General features: G+C 52.0%; 1 protein-coding gene across 1 annotated transcript in view; it reads left to right on the top strand.

Annotated features, from left to right (window-relative positions):
• IGSF21 (immunoglobin superfamily member 21) overlaps nucleotides 1-20,145 on the top strand; it is a 142,858-nt gene extending 122,713 nt beyond the window's left edge. Inside the window, exons 5-10 of the mRNA XM_077130696.1 lie at nucleotides 4,285-4,400; nucleotides 6,996-7,470; nucleotides 17,481-17,566; nucleotides 17,934-18,126; nucleotides 18,536-18,574; nucleotides 19,918-20,145. Of these exons, the coding sequence (XP_076986811.1) occupies nucleotides 4,285-4,400; nucleotides 6,996-7,470; nucleotides 17,481-17,566; nucleotides 17,934-18,126; nucleotides 18,536-18,574; nucleotides 19,918-19,991 (983 nt within the window). The 3' untranslated portion in view covers nucleotides 19,992-20,145. The remainder of the gene's footprint in view (nucleotides 1-4,284; nucleotides 4,401-6,995; nucleotides 7,471-17,480; nucleotides 17,567-17,933; nucleotides 18,127-18,535; nucleotides 18,575-19,917) is intronic.
• The last annotated feature ends 2,164 nt before the right edge of the window (nucleotides 20,146-22,309 follow it).

The raw sequence follows: 22,309 nt of genomic DNA, 5'->3' as shown, positions 1-22,309 counted from the left end.
GGATTTGGTGAATTCCAAAGCTCTGCCCCTAAATTCCTCCTCCCCCTCCTCTTAATTTATCCCTTCCTCAAACAAAACATGCCTGCATAGTGTCTTCACCTGCAGAGGGTCCTATCAGGTGAATGCTGCAAATGGGCACGACGCCCCCCCACCCAGAAAAGCACTGCCCCTACATCAGTGTCTCTGAAGACACACAGGAGACCGCAGGAGTGAGGCACTAATGACAGGAGAATTGAACCGTGTAGGTGAAGAGTTGGGGAGAAATTGGTGAGTCGGGGGTCTTTGTTCATTTTTTTTTCTTAATGGATGCCACCTGGATCTCCTCTGAATATAGTCAGATAGTGTCACTTTGCACAGTTCTCTCTGGACCTGTCTTCATGCTGGGAATATGCTTGTCCAGGCAGTCACGTGGACGGTATATCTGTGCACACACAGCGCTGTCTGCCTTTGACAGGACACTGCTCCAGGAGCCGTGGGATCCATTCAGGGCACATAAGGAGCTGCTCATCGTTGGCCTTTGTCAGAGACTCTAGGGAACTATTATGATTGCAATAGGGATGGATATGGAGCTGGAGTTGAGAATGGGGTGAGGATGGAAATGTGCACAGAGTTGGCAATGGAGAGGCAGAGAGGGAAATGCAAAGGAAATGGGGATGGAGTTAGAGCTGGGGATGGCGATGGGAATGGAGGTGGGGATGGAAATGGGAGTGAGGATGGAGTTGGGAATAGAAATGAGGACAGAGTTGGTGATGGAGATGAGAATGAGGCTGGGGTGGACTTGGGAATGGAGGTGGGGATGGAGTTGGAGGTGGAGGTGGGGAAGGCGTTGGGAAAGACTGAGAGCAAAGGAAGAGTATAGATGATGAGCCTAAGAAGAAGTAGGGTGTGGGCAAAAGAGAACTCTACTTGATCAAGGGAAGGGAAAGATGAGAGGAAGTGGGGGAAGGTTTTGGTGAGGTGTGGGGTGAAGCATCCACAGCAGCCAGGGTCTCCAGTCATTCTCTCAGGGCTGGACAGCTCCCTGACTGCTGTCTCCAAACCCTCCACCCAAAGATGAGGTGCGGAGTGACATTTTCCTGTGACACGATCACTAGGTAATATGTTGATGGGGAGAGAGTAGGGTGCCTGGGTGGTCTGTGCTGATATTAGCAGCTCCACTGTGTCATCGTCCATATAACAGAAACCCATTAATGTCTTATGAGCTTGATTAACTGTACGTATTGCTAACACCTGCTTGGAAATATAACGAGGGATGGGAATACACCTCCTAATCAGGGTCTGTGTGGATGGCGTGCATGCCTGGAATGCAGATCTCCAGGTTGGGGCTGTGTGCATGCGTGGATGTGCAGGGGGGCAGGAAAGGGACCGGTGCTGTGCAGAGCCCTGGCTGGGATTTGGGAGGCCTGAATACCAGCCCAGGCTCTGCCCTTGACTTATGGTGTGACATTATATAAATCTCTGCTTCTCTCTGACCTCAGTTTGCTGACCTATAAAATGGATAAGTGCTGTCCAATAGAAATAAAGCCACCTTTTAAAAAGCTTTTAAAAAGTGGAATTAATTTTAATAATATATGTTATTAAACACAATATATCTGAAGTATTATCATTTCAACATGTGATCAATATAAAACATTTTAATGAGGTGTTTGATATTCTTTTTAAAAATTAAGTCTTTGAAGTCTGGTGTGTACTTTACATCTGGAGTACAGTTGAATTCAGACTAGTCATGTTTCATGTGCTCAACAGCCACATGTGACAGGTGGCTACTGTGTTAGATGGGTCTAGGGTATTTTCCGGTCTCCTCACTAAACTGTGAATGCCCTAAAACCCAAAACCATACGTTGTTCTCTGAGGCCTTAGCAAGGATCCCTAAATAATAACACTAATGAAAGCATCTCACATGCATTTAGTGCACTTTCTAGGCACACTACAGCTACTACTTTTTCAAATCCTCACAAATGCCCTATAATTTCTATTTGGCAGATAAGAAAATTAAGTCTCAGAGAGTTCAAGCAAGTTGCCCAAGGCCACACAGCTGGTAAATGGTAAAGCTGGTCTTTGAATCTTGGGTAGTCTAAATCTAGAGGCCACTCTTAACCATTGCCCTATACTTCCCTTATTGAGAGTAATATACATAATACAAATTAAAATAAACTTGATTTCAGCCTTACTATGTACCAAGCATTTTCAAAGCATCATCTCCTTTACTCCTCAAAGCAATCCCAGGTGTCTGTCCCCTATTTGCCTATGGAGATAAGAGAGAATGAATGAGTTATTTTAAAAGCCCTCCCTGCCCAGTTCTAAGACTCTAAGATTCTTGGAGGCCATACTTGCATTTGCTCCTGTGCTAGCACAAGCAACACCTGGAAGCTGAGGTGCACCGGGTAAATGAACGTCCCTGGTGGCTAAAATGTGTACTTCGGTCTAAGGGCACAATACGTGTGAGCTCTCCTCATCTCTCTGAAGGTCGAAGCAGCACAGCTTTGTGTCAGAATCTGGACTGCCTGGGTTCAGATCCTGACGCTGCCTCCTCCTGACTCTGTGAACTTGGGCAAGTTGTTTCCCCACTTTTAAATGGGGGTAAATAAACCCGCCTCTTAGGCTAACGTGAGGATTAAATGAGTAACACACGTTAAGGTCTCGGAACAGCTGTTGCTTGCTCTAAGTGTTACTGTTGTTGGCTCATGCTGCCGCAGCCAGGTTTTCAGTTAAGTATTCCAGAACTTTAGATTGCAGGATCTGCAACTTCTGGGTAATTGAGGTGTTCGGGTATGTTTTCCCATCTCCGCATTCCTACCCCACTTACCATCTGTTTCATAGGATCTCACACTTAATTACCATTCTCTGTCTATTGTTCTCCTATTGTTTCCTGTTTTTTCTGTTTCTCCTGCAATGGCAGGTGGCGGCTGCCTGCCTGGGTGAATGAATGAATGGCGCTTGCCTTGCTTTATTTCACTGGGCCTTAAAATAGAGTTCCCCCCACTTTCGTCGCGGCCACCAGACTGCGAGCTTCTGACTCTGCATCTGATTCCTTACTAGGCATCTGCAGGGAGCGTCTAGTAGGTATCAGGAAATGTTTGCCTAATTTAATGAACCTAATTTAACTAACTGGAGGGAAACCCCTGTAGGAAGGAAAGACCTATGCTTCTTTCTTCTCTCTACTTCCCCTACTGCACATGGCCCACGGCTGGAAAAGCCACCAATAACAGCCTTTCCCAAATGGGGTTCTAAGATTCTGGCTTGTGTCCTGCTGATAACGAGGGGGTTGGGGAACTAACCATAGGAATCCTAATACTGAATTCCTACCATGCACTCATTCTTTTCATGTTTCATCCTTTGAATATGAATGCAGGTATTATTCCAAAAAAAGCTGGGGAACTGAGGCCCGGAAAGTTTTGGTAACTTGTCCAAGGACATGAAGTTGGTAGCTGGGATGTGGGCCCAGATGTGTCTGATCTCTCAGAGCTGTCTTTTCCAATGCCCCATGTGGGAGCTCTGACTCTCAAATAGCCAGCTGTCCGGGAAAGCAGACAGGTGAGCTGGTGGGAGGGGTCGGCCAACCAAAACAAGCCCACTTCAGGTGAGAAGGGAAGGAGGGAAGCCTCCCAGCTCTAAATCTCTCTCAAGGCCACTCATACCTTTTTCTACTGCCCTCCCATAAGTCGCAGCTACCATCCTTCCAGCCTAAACGTACACTCTCTCTTTATAGTCTGTTCAAAATGCAAGTCAGATCATGTCATCGCTCTTGCTTAAAACCTTCAATGGCTCCCCACTGCTCTCGGGGTAAAGAGCAGCTCGTCATCAGTGATGTCCTGGTAAACCGGCCTTCAGCGGGAGGGGAGGGAGCCTCATATGTCGTGTTTGCTGATTTATTTACATCATGGAACTGTTGCCTGTTCAATAACCTGGAAGTCTGGCTCCCACAGGTCTGCCCCACTGGGCCCCCATCCCCCCTCGCTCCCTGGGCTCCCATCAGTGGCCTGCTTTAACCACCCCCACTTCCCCCATCACCTTTGTCCCTCCTGCCACCAGACCTTTGCACTGATCGCCCTGATTCTTGTGTGTCTCCCCCATTAGGCGTAAGCCCCTGGAGGACAGGGCCTTTGACAGTGTATCCAGAAGGAAACAGCATTCTCACTGCATTCGCTGCCCATGGCACCCCTTGGAGTTGTGCAGTATTTGCCCTCTCCCTCTCCCAGCACGGGACCTGGCCCCTCTTAAGTATTCAGTGAACACTGTGATTCTTGGTTAAGCCTCTGTCTTCCTGTGCTTCCTTTTGGGCAGCTCCTCCCACCTCCATCGAAGTGGTAGCTGCGGACGCACCAGCCCCCTTCAGCCACTACCACGCCCAGAACTTCACGCTGGTCTGCATCGTGTCAGGAGGGAAACCAGCACCCGTGGTGAGTGCCCTGCAGTGCCCAGTCCCTCCCCATCTGCCGTGTCCACCCTGCTTTGTGGCTTGAAGCTGCAGGCACCACCACTGTACCCACCTCTGCAGAATGGGGACAGAGAGGGCAGGGCCCCCCTCTGTCTTGGTTCACTCATCTGACCCCCCAGGGCTCTTGCCCCCAGGCCACCATTGCTGAGAATCCCTATTTCTCCTGGACCCTGGAATCTTCGAACTTCGTAGCAGGTGGACTCCTCGGTGGGGGTGGAGGTGGGGGCAGCATCAAGAGTGCCCCTCCCCACTTACTGGGCAGGATGCAGGCAGCTGAGGCCCAGAGAGGGGTAGCGACTTGCCCAGAATCTCCCCCACCCCCTAGAGCTCTTGACAGAGGTGGACTTATGTCCCCAGCTCCATGTTCGCTGCTCTCCCCAGGAAATTCCATCAGAAAGTCAGAGGGGGAGAGTGAGGGGCAGGAGGCGGGGAGGCAGGGCGGAAGAGAGAGAACCCCTTCTCTGGCCGATTTCTCTTTGTGACCCCACCTAATTTCTTTGAGGCCTGTCAGTCCAGGTCATGGTTGACTTTGCAGCTGCTTGCAGGGGCTGGGGAGGATGAGCTAGCACCACCCTGAGCGTCTGGAGAGCTGGGTTCTAACCCATATTCCCTGAACGGTCTGAACAGGGCGCTCTCCCTCTGCTTCCCAGTTTCTGTAAAATGAAGGGGGTGGACAAAAGTAAAGATTTTCAGCTTTTTAAAAAGTAGCCCGACCCTTTTGGTCCAAAGTCCCAGGTATAAAACCTTTACAGGTGCAGGGAGGTGAACTTGCCACGCTGATCCCTGAAACACCTCTGTGGAAGCCTCGGGGTTCCGTGGAACCCATATTGAGAACCTGGGGGCTGTATGCACCGAGGACCATTCCAATTTTGACATGTCAAATACTTTGTGTCTAGGCTTAGGAGTGTTATATGTTAGCAGCATTTAGTGAGGGGTGGAGCAGAGGCAGTGAGCAGGAGGAGCTAGAGTTGAAGAGGGGCAGGCAAGAAGGGGCTTTGCCCTCACCGAAGAGAGCTCTCCTCATTGTAGACCCCGAGGTGGTGTGACCTGTGGGACCCGGTGCAACCCTCCCCAGGGCCTGGGGCCAGACACGCCCAGCTGCCCAGGGCAGAGCAGTCAGGACGGGTGCAGGGGCCCACGGCCGGGCAATCAAGAGGGGAGTAGGGGCCCAGGACGGGGCAGTAAAGAGGGTTGCAGAAGCCTGGGTGGGGTAGTAAGCTGGGGTGCAGAGGAGGCCCTTGGCGAGGTCCACGTCCCTTTACCCACAGTACGTCGTCCCAGGGAGACAGTTACCAAGTCCACAACCAAGCCACTGATGCTGACAGCAGAACTCGGCCCCCAATTTCCCCATTAGGCGCCTAGAAGGGGATTTGGCTTCCCTAAAATCAGGGAAGCTCCCTGTCCCCTGAAAAAAAACCTCCTCCTCCAGAGGGCACCAAGAGAGGCTCCTCAGGACTCCAGGATTGCTGAAAGAACGCTCTCTGGAACCCCCCACCCCCAGGCCTGCCCATCCCTTCCATTTAAGACATGGCAATAAAATAATCAGCTCGTACATAAAAGAACCTCATCCCCCACCACTTTCCAGGCATCTTACGTTTGCCTGGGACGTCAGAACTTGAAAGGAATTCTTTGATATAAATTACAAACCTGCTTTTGAAGCACTTTTTAAAAAAGAAAAGATAAGAAAGGAAAAAGCCCAAAGCAGGCCATGATGTACATAAGAGAGTCTTCCCTGGTGCTATAAACTCTGACAGATTCGCTGCATCCCACATCTCACTTCCCTCCCCCCAATCCCCCACCTTCCCTCGCCCTGCAGCCCCCCTCACCCTGCCTCTCTCCCCCAGCCTCCCCGCCAGCACCTCCTGCCCTCTCCCTGTCCCCTATCGATTTATTTTATCTGATTTATTAGAAAAATAACACCCAAACCCCAAAGGCTTCTGGGCACATGTACCGAAATAAGAAGACAGCAAATTAAATTAAACGCCAGGGCTCAAAACCTGAATTCCCCATTAGCAGAGAAAGGGAGAGGACGTGGCCACCTCCCCCACCTCCCTCCCTCCCACACACACCTGTGTTCTGCCTTCAGCCTCCCGAACAAGTACGCAGAGAGCCTTTCTTCCTTCTTCTTCTCCCAACATCTCATTTAAGCCGGGTGCCCATCTGCTTTCTCTCTCTCGGCCACGCACCCTCCCCCAGTGGGCAGCTCCTGGTCGCTGCAAGGGCCCTGTCCAGGGTCCTTTTCCCCCTCCCACTCTCCCTTGTTTCATCCAAACACCCAACAGCCCCACAAAGTAGATGCCCACACACCCTTTCCAGGAGAGGAGGGGATGAGGCCCAAAGAGGCCGCCAGCTGGTCTGTGATGGCACTGGGGCTTAGAGCCACTGCTGCCAGAGCCCGGCTGCGTCCGCATTGCACCACGCCTCGCAGTGCTTCGGGGGCTAGCGGGGCTGGCATCCAGGAGGGCGGCTGGGAGGCGGAGGCGTCCTGTGGCCAGGTCATCTGGGAGTCCATCGGCAGGTCGAGGTCGTCCCCACAAAACCCTCCTTGCGGTTCCAGGTTTATTTCAAACGCGACGGGGAGCCCATCGACGCAGTGCCCGTGTCGGAGCCGCTGGCTGCGAACTCCGGCCCCCTCCAGGACAGCAGGCCCTTCCGCAGCCTCCTGCACCGCGACGTGGATGACACCAAGGTGCAGAAGTCGCTGTCCCTGCTGGACGCCGAGAACCGGGGCGGGCGTCCCTCCACGGAGCGCCCCTCCCGAGGCCTGACCCCGGATCCTAGCGTCTCCCTCCAGCCCACCACGGAGAACATCCCAGAGACTGTCGTGAGCCGCGAGTTCCCCCGCTGGACCCACAGCACCGAGCCCATCTACTTCCTGCGCCACAGCCACACCCCGGGCAGCGACGGCACCGTGGAGGTGCGCGCCCTGCTCAGCTGGACCCTCAACCCGCAGATGGACAGCGAGGCCCTCTTCAGCTGTGAGGTCAAGCACCCGGCGCTTTCAATGCCCATGCAGGCAGAGGTCACGCTGGGTAAGGCTGGCAGGGGCTGGGTGGCGGCCCCCTGCAAAGCTGGGCGTGGGGAGCCGTGGGACAGGGGCCCCGGGCTGCTGGCATCCATGGAACCGGGGAGCGGATGGAATAAACTGGGGTCGGGTCAGGCGCAGAGGTCAGCGTCGGGATGCTTAAGGGGACATGTTGCATTGATCGGGGAACGTGGGAGGGTCCCGGGAAGCCTGGGAAGTCGCTGGACGGGATCAGGAACACGGGAGGTCAGCAAATTTGCTGAGTCCGGATCAAGAATGTGGAGAGTCAGGGAAGTTTGCTGGATCACGTTTAGAAACAGAAGAACAGGGCAGGTTTTCCTGGAATGTGGGAGTCATGGGGAGGTTTGCTGGGTAAAGGCAAAACACCCGAGTGTCAGGATTCTTGAGAGAAGGTGGCAGGGTCAGGTCAGGTGCGTGTGGCCAGGGTGGGGGCCGGTAGGCCGAGAAGATTTTCCAAGTCAGGGCCAGGAACGTGAGCGACCGGGGCAAGTGTGTTTGGCTAAGGAGGGCGGTGTGGGAGGTCATGGCAAGGTCAGGGAAGTTTCTCTAGATCCCAGGCGGGAGCATAGACCATTTCAAGGAGGGTTTTGGCTAGAACGGGGGACCTCTGTGGTCAGAAGACACTTGAAGGGCCCTGAGTGAGGGAGGGCGGGGTCAGGAATAGACGGTTATGGAAAGTTGTCACACTGGGCCTCGGGAACCTATCGGACAAGGGAGGAAATCGCTCCCACAGAGACGTTTAAGTTCAATGAAAACCCTGTCCTCTGTCCTTGTGTGGGAAATGGTTGCGAACAAGAAGGCCAGCTCAACCCTTCTGTGACCTGCTTCTCTTCCCACAGAGCACCAACTTTGCACATCCCCAGAGAAGTTCCCTAAGAACTGTCCCCCCTCCCCTTATCATCTGCACCCCTCCCCAAGCTGAGTCAGTGCAGAGAGACTGGAGGTGTGGAGTCTTTCTACCAGAAATAGAAGAAACTCATAGAGCTGGTGTTCTGTGTTGCCTAGGATGAACTTGGGCAGGGGGCTGGACACAATGACCCCATATTGGTCCTTTCTGCCTAAGACACTTTAATCTTGATCTAGCATTCAGCAGCTCCTCCCTGAACCCAGGATGCCTGGGCTTATCCACTGGGTCTGCCGAAGGGGTGAGGAGCTGCATGGAGCCATCCACGGCTTCTAATCCAGAAGCCCCTCAGTGGCCAAGGACAGGGAACAATGACAGACAAGGATTGGGGCTGCAGAGCTGGGTCACCAGAAAACCCAACACCTTTTCAACACCAAATGTCAGGGGAAGGACCCTCATGTGCATATATGCCTATGTGCCAGGAACCTTTGCAAGGATCCTCTCATTCAGTCTTCACAAGGAGAATGTAGTTTCCCATGTAGCTCCATTTTACAGATGAGGTGGAATGGAGCCCTTCAGTCACCAACTTATAGGTAGCAGAGCTGGGATTTCAAGCCAGTTCTATTACTGCCTTCTCTACAGCCCACAGTATACCATCTGCTGAACCCATCAGCTCTGGGTACCAGACACTTTCAGCTGGCTATAAGACTGGTCCCCTAAAGACCCATGAAAATGGCCACCCTTTGATGGTCACAAGCCACCTGCCCACACAGAAAATAATGAGAGCTAACATTTATTGACTCCCTACTGTATACCACGGACTGCAGCAAGCACTTTTCCCATATTAACTTATTGCATTTATTGACTCCCTACTGTATACCATGGACTGCAGCAAGCACTTTTCTCATATTAGCTTATTAAATCCTCAGGAAAACCCAGTGAGGTAGGCATGATTGTTATCGCTTGTCACAGATTGAGGAAACTGAGTTTCCAGGAGGTTAAGTCACCAGGGTAAGTGCAGCAGGATTCAAAGATAGGCAGTGTGGCTCCGAGTCTGTGCTCTTAATCTCTCGCTCTGCCTTCTCACAGCATCCATTTGTCATGGGCACCAGCCCCCCGGGTACTATGCTCCATCGCTCCATACATTCATCACAAACACCCTCTTAGGCCAGGCTCTGTGCTGGGCACCGCATCCTTCTCAACCCCGAGCTTGCATGGACACCTCAGCAGCCCCTCCTGCCTCTCTCTCGGGCCCTTCCATCCATCCTGCTGTGCCTTCTCGCCTGTGAGCACCAACCCCCATGCAACCTCCGTGACGCCATCTGCTCCCAGCCTTGACCCCTCGTCCAGCTCCTTTGCCCACGGAGACCACCCTGCCTCTTTTATCAAAGTGTTGGCATCCCAGAGATGACTCCCTACCCCACCTCATGGGAAATGAGGAAGAGGAGGGGCCAGACAAGGACTTCAGAGCAGCTGCAGCTCACATCTCCTGTTGTCCGCCTTCCTCATGCTGCCCCCAACCCCAGGCCAGATTAAAGTGCCTGCCTGCCCTGTCACTGATCCTGGTCGGCTCAGTTAACTGGAATTCTCTGACACCCCCACCCCCCATCACAGCAAAGTGGAAAAAGGTCAACTCACAGGCAGTGGGCATGGACAGACACATGTGCACACGGGGGCCCTGGCTAGGGCACCGGTTGGAGGGACCGAGCTGGGTGGCTTCCTGTCCTACCTTGGATGCTGTCATTTGGTGAGATCTCGGGCATCTACATCTCTGAGCTTCAGTTTTCTGGCCCATTAAATGGGGAGAATAATGGGCATGGTGCAGATATCTTGAGCACATGGGGGATCCAGGCTCTGTGCCAGACAAGAGCTTCACGAATCCTCACGGTGTCTCTCTGGCATGGCGGACAGATGTTGGCATTATTCCCATTTTATAGATGAGGGCCCCAGACTGACAGTGACTTCCCCACGGTCACCCAACCAGGTCTGTCTGACTTAACTCCACGTTTCTGCCCCCTGTGCTGAACCGCCCACCTGGCAGGGGCGGGGTGAAGACGCACTGAGCACGCAGGTGTGGATGGTGGAGAGTGCTGGGAGCCAGAGGGGTTGCGAGTGTGCCTGTTTCACACGGCCGGGCCACCCGCCCTCTCTGCACTCTGGCTGGGGGCGGAGAAAGGCGGGATGGATGAAATGACCTTGGGGGAACAGAATCTAGTCTTTGGAACAGGACTTTGAAGGTCGCCATGAGGGTTGGGCGTGTCTCCCTGCCGTGGACCCTTGCTCCTACCCTTCCCTTTCCTTGGGACACCCTCACCAGCTCCAACGCCACCTCCTCCAGGAAGCCTTCCTCTGACCCACCCCTAGTCCTTCCAAGAGCTAATCTTTCCAACCTCTTCTCATTTCCCACCTGGATTTGCATCTTCCTTGCGATCCGGACCCCAGCCCCCTGGTAATCCTGGAACCCGTGCTTCTTCTCTTGTGAGTACTAGTCCCCCAGGCTCTGCTGCTTGTGAGTTGGCTCAACCTTGGACAACCCACCAGACCAATATAAGCCTCGGTTTCCACATCCATAAACTGAAGATGATGATAGAAAAAAATCAGAACATGGTTTTCTACCCACATTTGCATTCTCTCCTTTCCAAAGGATGGACTGTCCCTGCTCCCACCTGAGACCACCCCTCTTCACCTATGTCCTGCATCCCAAGCTCTCAACTCAAGGACTCTGCTCCTGAAATTCTCTCCTCTCTCCCCTGCATTGTCAGTTTTCCCTCTCTGCTGAGTCGTTCCCGTCATCATTCACACCACTTGCCATGGTAACTCCCATCTCATTAAATTCAGCCTTAACTCCACAGCCCCATGGGATGTGGCCTATTTTTCTGTGCCCCAAAGTCCCTAAAAAATCTCTTCCTGCCTGCTATCACTGCTTGAACTCATGCCAATTAGACTTTCCCTCCCACCCACTCCAGGTCACCAGATCCAGTGTCAAGTTCTTGGCCCCCATCTTACCTGAGCTGCACTTAATATGGCTGATCAGTCCCTTCTCGAAACATCCCTTCTCTTGGCTCCGAAGACGCCACCCTCTCTTGGCTTTCCTCTGCCTCCTTCTCCATCCCCTTTGCTGCCCCTTCCTCTCCCCTGACTTCCAAACAGGGCTCATCCCTGAGCCTCTCTTCTGTCTGTCCACACTCACCCTTTGGGCACTCAACCAGACCCATGGTTTTAAAATCTCTGTGCCAATGGCACCTATGCTTATATCTTCAGCCAAGACCCCTTCCCTGTGCCCAGACTCCTAAGTTGCTATGACATCCCCACTTGGATAACGAACAAGCCTCTAAACCTGAACATGTCCAGAACCAAACTCACGGCCTGACCCCCACCCTAATCCCTGCCCCTCACCCATTTCCCCATCCCGTGGACAGCGGCTGCTTTCTTCTAGTTGATCAAGCCAAAAACCTTGCGGTGATCCATGTCATCTGATCTTTCTCATATAGCCTCAAGCCCCAGCAGCTGACCCTGAGAATATACTCCAACTCTGCCTCTTTTGATGGTCTCCTCTCTGACTCCCCAACCCCAGTGCCATCAGCTCACAACGGGATTATTACAATAGCCTTTAATCTGTTTTTTCCTCCACGCTGACTGATCTTTTAAAAATATAATCATATCATCACACACACACCTGCATATACCTGCCTAAAACTCTGCAATGTTAGACAGTAGGTTTATAGAACAGAAGAGTCCATAAATAGACCCATGCATATACAGTCAACTGATTTTTAACAAAGACACCAAGGCTGTTTGATGGTTTAGGGATTCTTTTTAACAAATGGTACTGGAGCAACTGGATAAACATAAGGGGGAAAATGAACTTTGACCCCTGCTTTGCACCACACACAAAAATTAATTTGAGATCAATCATTGACCTAAATGTAAAACCCAACGATTTAAGGCTTCTAGATAAAAATACAGGAAAGTATCCCTGTGACAAAAATTTCAGAGAGGTTATAAAAAGCTCTAAATGAAATGTTTTTTTTAAATTGGTAAGTTGGACTTAATCAAAAGCCAAGACTTCTGCTCATCAGTAGACATGTTTAAGAAAATGAAAAGGCAAACTACAGACTGAGAGGAAATATTCTCAATACGTATATTCAACAGAGGGCTTGTATCCAAACTATTAAAAATTATTACAGATCAACAATGAAAAGACAACCTTTTTTTATTTTAAAAAAAAGGTATACAAAGGGCCAATAAACATGTGAAAAGCTGTGCAACATCATTAGTCATCAGGGAAATGAAAATTAAATCTCAGCGAGGTACCATTTCACAGTCTTGGGTTGGCTGAAGTTGAAAAGGCATTGTTGGCAAGGATGTAGTGTAACCCTCATACACTGCTGATGGGAGCATAAAATAGCACTACCACTTTGGAAAACTGGCAGTTCCTTATCAAGGCAGAAACACCTCTACCCTATAACCCAGCAATTCCCTTCCTAAGTATTTAGAGAAATGAAAACATATATCCACAAAAAGTCTTGGACATGACTTTTTGGAGCAACTTCAGTCATAAAAACCAGAAACATGCAAATAACCCAAATGTCTATCAGTAGGAAAATGAATACACAAATCTGTGGCATATTCATACAATGAAATACTTCTCATCAATAAAAATGAATGGACTCTTGATACACGCAACAGCATGGCTGGGTCTCAAAAACATTATATTGAGCAAAAGAAGCCACCTCATCAAAACAGCCCCTTCCTCCTGGCCCCCTGACCCCCTTATCTTGCTTTGTTTTGGGACATAGCACATATCTCCACCTGCAAATATGTTATATATTTCTTTATTTCCTGGATCCCTCACTAGAATTCAAACTGTGAGTGGGCAGGATCTTTATCACCTTGTTCACAAGGTGCAGGGTCAGGATAACCCCTAGCAAATTAATTCATAAGCATTAGTTTAACAATAACTTTCTGGGTTGTTGTGAAGATTAAATAAGATACTACATTCCAAGTGTTTAGCATAATGGCAGAGTAAGTACCCTGTGAATATGCTGTTATTGTTCATCATTGTTTCTCCAACTTACTCTGCCTCGTGACCTACATGGAATTGGTGTGCAATAAAGAACTAGATGGATGGAACAGATGAATGAATAGTTGTGTGAGCGTATTGGTGGGTGGGTGTGTGAATGGATGAATGGGTGTGTAGGTGGGTGGATGGATGGATGAATGGATGGATAGATAGATGGATGGATGGATGGATGGATGGATGGATGGATGGATGGATGGATGGATGGATGGATGGATAGATGGGTGGATAGATAGATGGATGGATGGATGGATGGATGGATGGATGGATGGATGGATGGATGGATGGATGGATGGATGGATGGATAGATGGGTGGATAGGTGGGTGGATGGATGGATGGATAGATGGATGGATGGATGGATGGATGGATGGATGGATGGATGGATGGATGGATGGATGGGTGGATAGATGGGTGGATAGGTGGGTGGATGGATGGATGGATGGATAGATGGGTGGATAGGTGGGTGGATGGATGGATGGATGGATAGATGGATGGATGGATGGATGGATGGATGGATGGATGGATAGATGGGTGGATAGGTGGGTGGATGGATGGATGGATGGATATATGGATGGATGGATGGATGGATGGATAGATGGATGGATGGATGGATGGATGGATGGATGGATGGGTGGATAGATGGATGAATGGATGGATGGATGGATGGGTGGATAGATGGATGGATGGGTGGAGGGCTGGGAGGATGAATGATGGATTATGTATAGAAGGAAGGTGGGAAGAAAGGGAGGGAGGAAAGGAAGAATAGTGAATGGATGTCTCAGTGAACACCCAGGATTCCATGGGGAGACCTCCAGGAGCTTTGCCATAAGAGTTCACAAGGTCATCCGTGTAGCAAGATACCCAGAGGAGGACAGGAGGGCAGCTTATATAATCAGGATCTTTTGCATTCCCCTGAGCAGGTGCAGTCCACTTTACAGTTCACATAGCCAGCTCATATCTCTGCTCTATTAACCTTTGCATTGCATTCCTCAAGTAGGGCTGTAGCTTATTCTCCCCATTTACAGGTGAGGAAACTGAGGCCCATCACATTGAATTGCCTCATCCAAGTCATGCATCCAGAGCTAGAAGGCTAGGCCTCATCCTGGGTCTCCGGATCCTTGCTCATTCTGCAAGTCGAGGGGTTGAGATGAGTGAAAGCTCAGGGCTTAACACGGTCCTCTCTGGGACTCTCAGTGGTGCATTCGAGGAACGGGGGAGGGAGGCCAGGAGTCACTAATGAGCTTCGTTATGGTGGTGGGGTGGGAAGGGTGAGCAGCTGGCCAGCTTTGGGAAGCGACACTTTGATGCAGCAGCGAGAGAGGAAGCAGAAAGGGACCATCTGCTGCAAAGGCACCGATCTGCCGGCCGCTGCCAGGACAAGCTCGGAGAAGTGAGGGTGGGCAGACCCCTCCCTTGCCCACCCTCTGGGCATCAGCTCTGCCCAGGAGTCACCTGGAACCAGTGGCAGAAGCCATTCAGCCCCACCCCACCCCCACCCTCTGTCCCTAAGCACCAAGCTTCCCTCTGAACAACTACATGCTATCAAGCCCTGCTCCTGCCCCTTCCTTGCTGTGTGACCATCTCAGAGCACCCGTTTTATGACTGCAAAGCGGGTTTCATGACAGCCAGCCTCCTAAGCACCAGTGCAGATATGCATTCCTAGCACGAGATCTAGCGATGTTAGGAGCCCATGACATGCTGTTTCCCTTGCCCCTGAGGGCCCACATGGCCAGGCCCACGTCTGAAGGAATAAGGTAGGATTTTTAGAAATTGGGCAGTAAGGAATCTGACCCAGAGGGGAAAGAAGTCTGCCCTGGGCCCCCTGGGACCTTGCATCTTCTCCTGGGCAGGGATGGCCCTCACTGCCCCCTGCTGGCTAAAGCAGGACAGTGCCACCCCAGATGGGCTTGAAGGTCATATAGAGCAGACAAAACAAGCCAGGCCAGCCGGCCTGATGCCAGTGCTTCCTGTCTGCTCATCGGCCTGCTCAGCACAGGAGAGTTAATGAAGAAGTCGAGAAGGTTACTCGACCTCCCTAAGCCTTGATTTCCTCACGGGGACGATCTCAGAAGATCAGAAGGTTCAATGAGATAATGCATAAAGCACTTAACCTGGTGCCCGGCAGTTAGTAAGTGTGCAACAAAACCTTCAAGCCCACCATCTTATGATGCTCCCTAATAGCCTGGTGGGGTGAGTAGGCCAGGGTCCTTGTAATCATCCCTGTGTGCATTTGGGGAAGCGAGGTGAAGTGACTCAGTCGAGGACGCCTGGCTCAAGCAGGAACTTGGCTCTCGGGCCTCCCAGTCCAGGGCTTCTGCCACGCCGGCCGGCAGATGCAGCAGCAGAAGCTGCCCTGGCCTTCCCCCACCATCCCCGCCCCTCCACGCAGGCCTGCTCTTCCCACGGATGCTTCCCCCGGCCCCAGGTGGCCCTGCAGACATCTTCCTTGTGATTTAATTAATAGTCGTTTGGTCTCGTTCTCAGAGAACGAAATTGGCAGTGCCCAGGAGACCACCCACATCTGCAGCTGCTCTGATTTCTGCTCGAGAGCTCTCAGTGGGGAGCTCAGGCAAAGGCAGGTGGAGAGGTCCCAGGCCCACGGGGGGCCGTGGTGAGGGATGACGTCATAGCTTTCCCCCTACTGCCACCCCTGGAAGACATCCACAGAGAGTGGCCTGGAGTGTGGCACTCGGAACAAAGCCCTCAGCCTTCCTCTGGCCCAGAGAACTGTGTGGCGTCTGTCCCTGTCACCTCCGACACCCCCTTGCCAGCATTGGTGCCTCCTGTCGTGCTGGCCCCTCGCCATTTGCCCACACCCCTAGTTCACTCCATGCCCAGGCCGTTCCCTCTGCCTGGAACAGCCTTAGGAGCTCACATGCCAGCATAAATGTCACCTCCTTGAAGGAGACATGCCCACCACTTCTAACGGCACCACCCACCAATTCTCTGCCACCTCACCCTCCGTCTAATGCTCCTGGTGGAATGTCTCTGATATTTTCTTTATCTATTTGCTTAGTGAGTATCTCCACTACGAAATGTAAGTTCCTTGTTGACAGGCGCATGTCCTTGATCACTTCCGTATCCCCAGCCCTAACCCAAAGCCTGACACGTGGCTGGATCAGTAATTATTTTTTGATTGAGTGAATGAATGGATGGATGAATGAATGAATGATTGAATCCTAGCTCGGTGGGGGACCTTCAGGAAGCCTCTTTGTCTCCCGTGGGCCTCTGTTCCTTGACCTGAACCGTGAGGGGCGAGCCCAGTGACCCCCAGGGGCCCTTCATCCCTGGAATTCTCACATTCATATTCACGGGTCTTGTTCAGTGTCCTTGGGTATCTTATCTTCTGAGCTCAGATGGGGCCTTGAATAAGAAGAGATATAAGACGGTAAAGAAGAAAGGCAGAGAAGCAAACCTGAGAGAAGGAGCCTTGGACCAGGAGTCAGGACACCTGAATTTTGGTCCCGGCTCTTCCTTGCTGTGTGACCTTTGGCAAATCACTTTACCTCTCTGGGTCTCAATTAACTCAGTCATAAATGGGGATGACAATGGCAGGACCCCTGCCTCGCTGGAATTTAGTGCAAGCTGGAGTTTGGGATGCTTCAAGCAGTTACAGCCACTAGAACAGGCTTCTCCCCATTAGTGGCCAAATCACAACTCAGATATCACCTCCCTCAGTTTCCTTCCCTGACTCCACCATCCACTGGATTCTCTTGTCCTGTCACTTGTCACACTGGGATGTGTGACTTTTGCTTGTCTATCTCCCCCACTGATGTGTGAACCCCACAAGGACATGGATCACGTCCGGGACAGCACTGGGTCCCCAGGCCCTGACAGGATCTGGCCCATTGCAGGGACTTGGTGAGTGCATGTGAATGGATGCAAGCGTGGATGGATAAATGGACGAATGAGCTTCCTTGAGGTCCCAGCTCAGAAGCAGCTGCTCCCAAGGAGGCTGACAGTCTGGCTGGAACGTTCGCCTCCATTTCCCCTCCCCCTCCTCTCCTCGGCTACCCCTTCATCCCCAACCCCCATACACACCCCTCTGACCTGGCCTTCTTCTCTCTACAGTTGCCCCCAAAGGACCCAAAATCCTGATGACACCCAGCAGAGCCCGGGTTGGGGACACAGTGAGGATTCTGGTCCATGGATTTCAGGTCAGCCTCTCTCCGAGCATCTGGGAGTGTAATGAGCTCCAGACACGGCAGCCCCCACCCCCACCCTTCCAAGGCCCTTTTCCCACCTCCGGCTGCAGCCCGCAGGCCTCAGTCTCCTAATCTGTGCAATGGCAAAACTGGCTTCATTGGGGAATGGCAAAGAGGCGCATTCACGCTTTGACTCCCCATCCAGAGCAGACACAGCTCAGCAATTTTGACATTCTTCCTCGCCCTAGCCTTTTCCTGAGCCTCCGGGCATCAGTCGAGAATGCTTTGCCCACCCTGGCCAGGCCAGGCCTCTGACCTCTCCCTGCCCTGGCAGCATAGTTCCTCCTGTGACCCGACTCTCCCCCGCCCTGGCTGGCAGAACGAAGTCTTCCCGGAGCCCATGTTCACGTGGACACGGGTCGGGAGCCGCCTGCTGGATGGCAGTGCCGAGTTCGACGGGAAGGAGCTGGTGCTGGAGCGGGTCCCCGCCGAGCTCAACGGCTCCCTGTACCGCTGCACGGCCCAGAACCCGCTGGGCTCCACGGACACACACACCCGGCTCATCGTGTTTGGTACAGGCGCGCCCCAAGGGGACATGGGTGGGGAGGGTCCTGGCTGGGAGCTGTCCCCAGAAGGAGGGTGTGGCAAAGGCCCCACCCCCACATTGTGCTCTGTGAGGGCCCCCACGGGGAGGCATCACAGCTCGGCAAAACAATAACAGCTTTGGAGCCTGAGAGCCATGGGTTCAGATCCCAGCTCTGCCACGTACCTAGCAGCTGCGCAACCTTGGACAAATTGCTTAACCTCCCTCAGTTTCTCCATCTGTAAAATGGGACTGATACCACCCAGCCCCCAAAGAGCTTGTGGGCTGCACCGAGATAGTTCATGTGTATCACATAGCAGGCGCTGGATGGAGGCTAGGCTCCTTTCTGAGTTCTGAATGCCATTCTCTCTCCCTCTCTCTCTGTTTTCTTCCAACAGAAAACCCAAATATCCCACGAGGAACAGAGGACTCCAATGGTAAGTCTCCACCCTCAGGGCTTCTGGCCTGAAAGTGACAATTTTCAAGACTCTAGAGAGCTCTGGTCCACCAAACTGTCCCATTGCACACACCCCGCCCCTCCCGCTAGCCTCAGGCAGGCACTTGCCCTCTAGTCTGGGCAAAGGCTGGCCCTTTCAAAAGGCACAAAGGCCCAGAGGGGGCCTGAGAGGTACTAAAGGGGAACTCAGCACCCACGCCCCGAAGCAGCCAGCAGGCATCTCCAGAGAGTAAGTGTGGCCCCATCATCCATATGGCATCTCCAGCCCAGGGACTTTGCCTGCCCGATCTCCAGAGGATGTGTCCAGCCAACATGGACTGTGGGAGCACAGACAGGTGCTTCAGCTGGGCCCTCTTATACTGCCCCTCCTACCCCCCTCAGCTGAGCACACTCCACAGGACCCAGAAGCTGCTCCCAGGTCTACCACCATGCACTGCCATCTCCCAGGTCATGGTCGAGGCTCCTGCCCCCAGCCCCAGTGGGGAGCCCTGACGACCACCTGCAGCCTGCTCTCTGTCCAGCAGGTCCAGGGCAGGGAAGGGTCACAGACCATCAGTTGGGACTGGTCAGGTCAGAGACGTGGCCTACCAGGGGACCCTGCCCAGAGTATGTGAACAGAGGCCAGGGCCTGGGGTCTGGGGGAGCTCCCAACATAAGCGGGCCTTGCCCAAAATTGTGGAAGAATATTCTGCCAGGGGTGGATCATTATACGGCAAAAAAGGATCAACTAATCTGCAGCTGTGCCAAATCCAGAACAAAATAAAACAAACCCCCTGAAGTCAGGAGAATTTGACAAAAATTATTTCTAGTTCTCACAATTCCCTGCAGAAGGAATCAGTACTGTCCCCATTTCACAGATGGGCAAAGTAAGGCTCACAGAAGTTTAGCAAGGTGTTGACGGTATGGGCCCTGGAAACAGACCCCCTGCACCCAGTCCTGTCTGTGCAGGTCACTTGACTAAGTCATTTAACCTGTCTGTGCCTTGGTTTCCTCATCTGTATAGTGGGGGTAATCATAGCCCCCCAGAGGGCTGTTGTGAGAAGTCAGTGACCTCAGGGGTATAAAAAACATAGAACAAGTCGTAGCAAGCATTGCTAACACACAATAAGTCCTAGCAAGCATCGCTGTCAGTGCAATTAAGACACTTGCTAGTAAGTGACGGAGCCGGAATTTGAATCCTATTCAACCTGATGCTGAAGTCCAGAGCTTTGCCATGAACCCTGGGAGCTCGGCCATTCCCAGACTCCGCAGCCCGGCCCACCTCACAAGGCAAGCGGGACAGGGCCACAGGCTCTGACGCTGCTTCCCTGCCGCCCGGCACAGGCTCTGCTTCTGGCCCCGCCGGCGTCCGGCTCGCCCTGGTGCTCACCCTGACAGTGGCCCTGGAGCTGACGTGAAGGCCCGGCCTCTCCTTCGCCTCTCCATCTGGCACTGGCATCTCTGCGATCGGTTTTCATTTCTTTTCTAAACTATTTCCAGTCTTGTTCTTAGTCTCTTCCTGTCTGTGTCTTGGCTTCTTCAGTCAGTTTAATTAAAACAAACAGAACAATTTTCCCCACCTTTGTTCGTGACTCTGTGTTCTTTGTTTCTTCGGTTGCAGCAACCTGGCACCTTCTGGCTCCCGGCACTGGGACAGGCATGGAGGGCAGGGATGATAGAGCAGCCAGAAGATCTGGCCCCTTCCTGGATGGGGGGTGAGGTGGAGGTGGGCTCATGACCTCTCAAATCCAGAGAGAGGAAGTGGACAGAGACCCTCAGGAAATTCAAGTTTCCTCAGGCCAAGTGTAATAGTCAGCTACTGCCATGATAATGTTGTGTAACAAACCAATCCAAGTCTCAGGGCCATACGACAAATATTATGATTTGGTTCATGTTCAGGTGGAGTGTGATTCAGCCTACTTACACAGGACCTGGTGAGTCAGCCCTGCTGCAGGCTGCAGGGTGACTGGGATGGATTCCAGGGGGTTGGGGTCAGGTCTTCTCCTCTTGTGTTTGTTATGGAGCAGTGGCTACCTGACCCTTGATCCTCAGAGTCTGAGAAGAAAAGCTGAAACCTGCCAGCACATTTAAGCCCTCTGCTTATGGCATGACCCCAAACACCCCTTAAGACAAAACAAGTCACATGACCCAGACCAAAATCAGTCCTGGTCATAGGTCAGTGGTGGAAGTTTCCCAGAACTTTCTACTCAACCGCCACGCCATCTCCATGCCATTTGGCTATTTCAGAGGGAAGGACTGAGAGTCCCTGGAGAGGGGTGGGCTATGGCCAAGACTTGAGGGTCACCAAGAATAACCCAGGGAAAGTTGGATTAATCTGGATGGGATAGGCTAGGCTGCAGTAACGGGAATCCCTGTTACTTAACGATTTACAGAACAGAAGTTTATTCAGGCTCATGAAGAGCCCAAGGCTAGTTGGAAAGCCCTCTTCCATCTCTTCGCTACACCAACTAGGACATGTGGCCTCCAGCATCTGCAGGTTGGGGAAAGAGAGGGTCTGAGGACCACTTGGTAGATGGAACAATGGTCTAGCAAAATGTCTACCCCCAAATCCCATGACTATGTCACCTTCCATGGCAGAAGGACTTTGCTGATGTGATTAATGAGGAACCTGAGGTGGAGATGATCTGGGTTATCCAGGTGGACCTGGTGTAATACAAGGACAAGGTCCTTATAAGAGGAACGCAAGGCCACAGTGGTAGGAGGAGATACGATGATAGAAACAAGAGGGTGGAGTGACATAGGAAGGGGCTACAGGTGACCTCTAGAAGCCAAAAGACAAGAAAACAGATTCTCCCCTGAGAGCCTCCAGAAGGAAGCAGCCCCACTGATATGGTTTTAGTTCCATAAGACCCATTTTGGACTTTAGCAGCTTTATTTTAAGCCACTACATTTGTGACTGTTTGTTACAGCAGCGATAAGATCCTCATACAATCATGCAGGATGTTTCTAGCAGCCAGGCCTGGAACTGCATCCCATTGGCCAGAGATGGTCACATGACCCCCAACCTCACTGCAAGGGAGAATGGGAAATACAGTCTTCCCTCTGATGATTAATTTCAGTGTAACTCTGCTCAGGCCAGAGTAGCCAGAGAAGGGCAGGCTGGGAGGCTCCATCACCAGAAGCTGGCTTCACCCACCTCTGCTGCTGCAGAGCCCATGGGCATCTCCTCCCTTCCCAGCCAGGAGAAACGTGGTAACCTTGTGTCTTTCCAAGCCCATGCAGATATCCCGAGGTATCAGCGTCCATACTTATAAAAACTCAGACCCCTGCACCAGGTAGGAAATTAAGAAGTGGCTCTGTTCCCTCTGCTGACATTACAGCCTCGTTGGTTCCAGCCAAGTCAGTACCTAGATAACCAATTCAACTCATTTCCACATTGACTCCCAAATCTCTAGCTCCCTAACTTCTCCCTGGAATTCTAGACTTAGATGTCCAACTTCCTACTAGTGTTCCCTTCCCTGTCAAATGTCTAATATGCACTGCCAACTTCTTGTGGCCAAATGAAACTGGTGATTTTTTTTTCCTTCCAAAATATTTCCTGCCCAAACCTTCCCCTGCTCAGGAAACAGACCATCATCAGCCCAGTTGCTCGGCTCAAATATTTGGCTGCTATCTTTCATTCATCATATCCTGTTGGCCCTACTCCCAAAACTCATCTTGAATTCACTCCTTTCTCTCCCCTGCCACCAACCCAGACAAAGCTACCTCTTGCCAG

Source organism: Tamandua tetradactyla, chromosome 2 (genome assembly GCF_023851605.1).
Source record: "Tamandua tetradactyla isolate mTamTet1 chromosome 2, mTamTet1.pri, whole genome shotgun sequence".
In the NCBI taxonomy this organism is placed as follows: Eukaryota; Metazoa; Chordata; class Mammalia; order Pilosa; family Myrmecophagidae; genus Tamandua; species Tamandua tetradactyla.
The sequence above is the reverse complement of the archived record's forward strand: the minus strand, read 5'-3'. Positions and strand labels throughout refer to the sequence as shown.